Source organism: Octopus bimaculoides, chromosome 9 (assembly GCF_001194135.2).
Source record: "Octopus bimaculoides isolate UCB-OBI-ISO-001 chromosome 9, ASM119413v2, whole genome shotgun sequence".
Taxonomy (NCBI): Eukaryota; Metazoa; Mollusca; class Cephalopoda; order Octopoda; family Octopodidae; genus Octopus; species Octopus bimaculoides.
In genome coordinates, this window is record NC_068989.1 from 82,800,142 (window position 1) to 82,805,858 (window position 5,717).

The 5,717-nt window shown below is 40.0% G+C and overlaps 1 protein-coding gene across 2 annotated transcripts in view; it reads left to right on the forward strand.

Annotated features, from left to right (window-relative positions):
- LOC106870678 (BMP and activin membrane-bound inhibitor homolog) overlaps positions 1-5,717 on the forward strand; it is a 141,075-nt gene that overhangs the window by 33,555 nt on the left and 101,803 nt on the right. For both annotated transcript variants that reach the window (XM_052970832.1, XM_052970831.1), the window contains one exon: positions 685-1,968. In XM_052970832.1, the coding sequence (XP_052826792.1) occupies positions 1,908-1,968 (61 nt within the window). In that variant the 5' untranslated portion in view covers positions 685-1,907. The remainder of the gene's footprint in view (positions 1-684; positions 1,969-5,717) is intronic.

The following is a 5,717-nucleotide window of genomic DNA, read 5'->3' on the forward strand; positions in this document are numbered from 1 at the left end:
TATATAGGTGAGAAAGTTGGTATGTGAAAGCACGTGGTTGGATGTATAAAAGATAATAAGAGTGAAAAAACTACAGAAGGCTTGTGTTACATGGTTAAAGTATATATTTAAATTATGTCAGAAAAATGTTAGAAAAATGTTATAAAATCTTTTTGGTATATAAACATTGTATTTTGAGAAATAACCGGTTTCGTGTTGTCTTTTCAAATTTCTCTATTTCATTGTAACGTGTTCGCTCCAAAAAGAAGTTTGAAAACGCCAGTATATAAATAATTAATTTTAATTTATAATTTTGTCAGAGATATTTTTAACATGTTTCGGTTCTTGAAAAAACGAACCTTATCAAAAATACATATTTAAAAAAATGAAATTATTTGAAAAGTTCATAGTTGTTCCTTACTGGTGTCAACAGTCCACGTGGGAGCATTTTTTGTTGGTTGTAGTAGTAGTAGTATATAAAATGGAACTAGATATCGTAACAGGCGACAACAAAACATTCGGACAGTTAGACGATGCAAAAAAAGGACAGGCAAAAACCAAGGACTGGTCAAGCACAGCATATCGCCCAACGCAGATATGCGCGTGTGTCTGCGCGCGCATGTGTACCTTTGAATATGTATGTGCATATATGTCTAATTGTTTTATTTCTTATAACATTGTCTTTTCTTTCTTTTTGTCTTTCAGTATGTCAGTTGGTGTGTTCATGGCTGGGGTTATCACACCAGTTCGATATACCCCAGCATCAACGACAACAACAACAACAACAACATCATCATCATCATCATCAACAACAACTACACCAACAGAAGAACGGGTCAAGCTCTATTGAAGAAAGAAACAGAAGCTTCTCATTAACGGACAGTATTCATCAGTTTGGTGTCGGACTTTCACCTCAACGGTCAATATTTGCTGACCCTTGTTATAGCCTGTCTGTTAAGCCATGGTTACCCACAGCCCTACAGCCTGATTAGAACAAACATACAATAATAAAAACTTCTCTGCTTCTCACTTCCTATCACCAGCACCATCAAAGTGTTACTTTTTTGTCGTTCTTCATTTCCTATGGTCCTGATTTCCACCCGTGGCGTTCACTATTCATATGATTGCCACGTAATTTTTCTTTTGTAGATCTGTCTACCTATATTTAATCTTTTAATCAGACTACTTCACTACACCACATTTCATCGCTACTACCAACACCACACCGTTGCTACTATTGTACTATACACTGACCACTAAACTTAACTGATCGCAAATTGGTGGCAGCAGACATTTTGTTTTGGAAGTTTAAAAATTTTTCAGTTGAGATTAACTGAAGGAGTGACAACAACACCACCAGTAGTATTATTGGAAAGAATAGAAGCAAAACCTCCTTTAAAAAATACATTACCTCGCTTCCTCACTTTTATAATCACAAGTTTTTTGTACAAGAGCTATCAACCCCGCTACACCTCTTCCTTCCACGTCACCCAACTAAGAAAACTTCATACAGCTCCCAGTGACCCACTTCTCCACTTTCCTTCACTGCGTCATCATCAACATTACCATCATTATCATCATTAACCCCCAAATTCAGAACAACATATTTTACACGCCCCCCCCCCAACCTCGGACCTCTCCTACCTTAACTCCACCTCTCTTGGCTCCACGTGCTGCATTGTTTGGCGAGGTCAACACTAAAAACTTTTGTTCGCCGTTGTGGGAGCTAGTGGTACCCGGAAAGGGGTACTGTGCCTAGCTGCGTGATTGGGTGAGTGGAGTAAGTGGGTGGATGGGTGTTCTGGGAGACAGATACACCCTTTCCCACCCACATACAAATAAATCGAAACACAAATAAACAAAACAATAATAACTATAATAAACAACAACGTGTCTGTCTGTCCCTCTCTGGATTACTGGATTAACTGATGGATAAAGGTTTTGGATTATTACTTCTGCTGTATTTACATTTAGCGGCAATAACTAAAGGTAAGTCTTTACTACTACTGCTACTAATACTACTACTACTTTCTGCAGGTCTGCCTTCTTCATCCATGTTACGTATATTTGCTTGCCTGTCTGTCTGCTCTGTGTCCGGTCTCTTCTATGTCCGTTTGTCAAATTACATCTTCCCATCTATTTCTAGCTGTCTGTTTATTTACTTGTCTGTAGTGAGGTAAGCAAAGTGTCAATTCTGAACTGTTGTCTTCCACCATAGCCAACAGCCAGTCCCATTGTCTGACTTACACCCTACAGGCTTTTGGCTTGACATAAAAACCTACAGGCACCAATGGTCTGACGTACAGTCTACAACAGCGGTTCGCAATTTATTATTTTTTTTCACCTACGGACCCCTTTGATTACTATTTCATTCTGGTGGACCCTTATAGCCATTTAAGGTTTAAAAACTTGTCTCATAGATACTTTCAAAATTGCTGCTTTGCTTTTCACACATTAACTTGTGTAGTTTGAACTATGTAAAGTGTTCGAGAAAGAAACCTAACTGTTTCTTGCGGTAAATACATCTAAAGCAATTTTTTTTTCATGGATCCTTAATATATTACTGTGTACCCCCAGCTGATTATTTTGTTTGCGCCCCCCCCCCCATCTTATATAGACCCCAGTTGAGAACCACCGACCTATAGGCTCAGTTTGATATACAGCCTACAGACCCTGCGATGTTTCTTTCTGTATTCCGATGGAGAGCTTCAGTCCAAAATGTTAAGCTTCCCACTCCTGACCTCACTGAAGCTCTCCATGGTTCTTAGTGGTAGTTGCCCTCTGTTGCTGCAGTCTCTTCTTATTCTCGACCTAATTCGGTTCGTTCGTGTTGTCGCTTAAGTCCAGGTCAATACTGTTTCAGCGGAGATATGATCAAAGACTTTCTGGCCGTGACCAATACGTCGATTTAGGATATATCGAGGAATACGTTACACAATGCGTCTTTTTGTTATAGAAGTCGTTTAGGTGCGAGCTGATGGAGATTTGGCTGCTATTTCTTGTAGCAACCACGTCGGGGCTTGTCGCTACACTGAAACTTTGTGTGTGTGTTTTGCCACGTATGTGTGACTCATTGTCTCCAGAATGAATGTGTGTGCGTGACAAACAGCTTAGATTCGTTTTCCAGTCATAAGTTTTCTGGTTCAATCCCACCATTCGGCATCTTGGGAGAGTGATGTTCTTCTTACCTTACCCGTGGATTAGTCTAAATCTTGTGAAACTTGTGGACGACGTTCAAAACCGATGAACGTGTAAGAAGGATCCAACTAACAACAAACCCTGTGTTTCTCTCTCTCTCTCTCCCTCACTGTGCCTGACCTTGGCCGTAAATTACTGGCCCTCTATCTGTCCATCTAGTCCACCACCTGTTCTTGAATATGCTATTTGTGAAATGTTTTCTTTTCTTATCACGGCACTCATAAGCATTATATAGAATTATTATAGAAAGGGAAACCACACACACACACACACACACACACAAAGCACGTATAACACACATTGCATATATCTATACGCATAATATACATATACTTTCATGTATATTGTGTTAAGGAACATATATGTTGACACATACACACGCACATTACACGTCATGCACTATAAACTTGTTGTTTATCTTATATAGTTACCGCTTTTGTTATTACTAAGTGGTTGTTACAGTTTTTGCCATTACTGTGGTAGTAGTAGCAGCAGTTATTGCTGTTGTTGTTGTTGTTGTTGTTGTCGTAAAGATAATGGCTAAGGAATCTTTCTAATTCTTTCATTGTCTTGTTTCTGTGGATAATGATGGCGACTGCTGAAAATTTCGGTATTTATCCATTTCTCTTTACCAGTCGTGTGTGTAAGCATGCATGCATGCGCTCGTGTACATATTCATTTATTTGTTTCAGTCATTTGACTGCGGCCATGCTGGGGCACCACCTTGAATAATTTTTTGTCGGAAGCAATCGATCCTAGAGTACTTGTTTGTTTTGTAAAGCCCGGTACTTAGCGGTTCGGCAAAAAAGATCGAGAGAGTAAGTTCCGGACACGTAAAGTCACCAACACTGGTTGTCAAGCGGCAATCGCACGCACGCACGCACGCACGCACGCGCGATCATTTAACGTTCGTGTTCTATGCTGGGTTGGACAGCTTGACAGGATCCAATGAGTCGGGTCCAAGTGATGCATCGTGTTCCAATGGTTTCTACGATTGGATACCCTTCCTATAACACTAACCACTTTATAGCGGGGACTGGAGATTTTTCTTCCGTGCAGCCTGCACTACTGAGGTTGCCGTGTAGCTTGCAGAACAAGAAGCCCTGGAGTTGAGGGCCGGTGTGGTTGCCAGCGTCTTACTTGTGGACGGAGGATTGAACTATGAAAAGGAACAGGTAGTGCAGATCCTTTTAGAGTGTCTGACGAGCTTACTCTTTACCTTGTAGGGGAAAGGGAGAGAAAGAGAAAATGAACGTTAGGAGTTGCAAAAACTAATAGCAACGAGGTGTCTGGACGGTCCCCCCAAAGTTGCATAGATACCCCCTCCATATATCTGTATGTGTGTGTGTGTCTACATTCTTTATTTTAGGAGCATTACCTTCAAACCTTATACTTTATTACACTTATTTCAGTTTGTTACTTATTTTATCAGTGTCTGTTTGTGGAACCATTTAGTTACGTGTTTTGAAATAGTATGAGTTTTACGTAATCAGAGACACGGATATACAAGGCACAGTCTTTTCATGGTTTCAGTGATTCGACTGCGGTCATCTGGAGGTTCTTAGCCGATCACATCGATTCCTGTACTTCTTGTAGTAATGTTTGTTTAATAGCATCGCTATAGTTACAGACGGAACATAGACATGGACACTGATTACGGTACAGATTACGAAACAGCTGTCAACAAATGGCAATAAACGTTTCATCTCTCACTACTATTTTGTTTAATTATATATATATATATTATTTTGTTTAATTACACACACTCACACATTTATGTTGACAGGACGTCGGCCGAATGTGTTGGCCTACAAGCGCCATCTTCATATCTGCAGATAGACCTATTCCCAACTATGTTGTTACCTTTTACGAAGAAGACGGAACGCTTACTGTGGAATCTGATTACGCCTCCTTGTCCGCTTTCACTGTCGGCGCCTCCTCATCGTTTATTAAAGGGTCGCAATGGGAATGTGACATTTTAGTGCAACTGAACTCACCCAAATGATGTGGAGTATTTTTAAAAGTTCAGCGCTATTAAGGGGATGATCTATGGCAACCAGTCATTTAAGATATCGATAAGAAAGGGAAGACTTGGCTTATACATCACTCCACACTGCCTTATTTGGTCATATACATCATCACTGAAAGGAAAACAATTATCAGATTATTAGATACAAATGGTTAACCGATCAGGTTTCTATTCGAAGTGACCCCCTTCTAGATAAGCTCCCTTCATCACGGTTAGAGAATACGAGTTTACTCATCACTCCTAGTTGTCTGACATCACCCACCCCCCGTTCATCATGTCCCAGCACACTCTTGCTAAATAGCCTGCAGGGACATGAGACAGGAGACAGCAAGCAAGCAAGCAAGCATGATGAAGCGGAGTTAGCAGTTTCATCAACGACGATGGAAACATGTACTGTATTACATGGTAGCGTGTAAAAGTTATTACAGCCTTGCATGGATATAATACACATATACTTTATATATATATATATATATATATACATAAAGAATAATAATAAATGGAGCAAAAC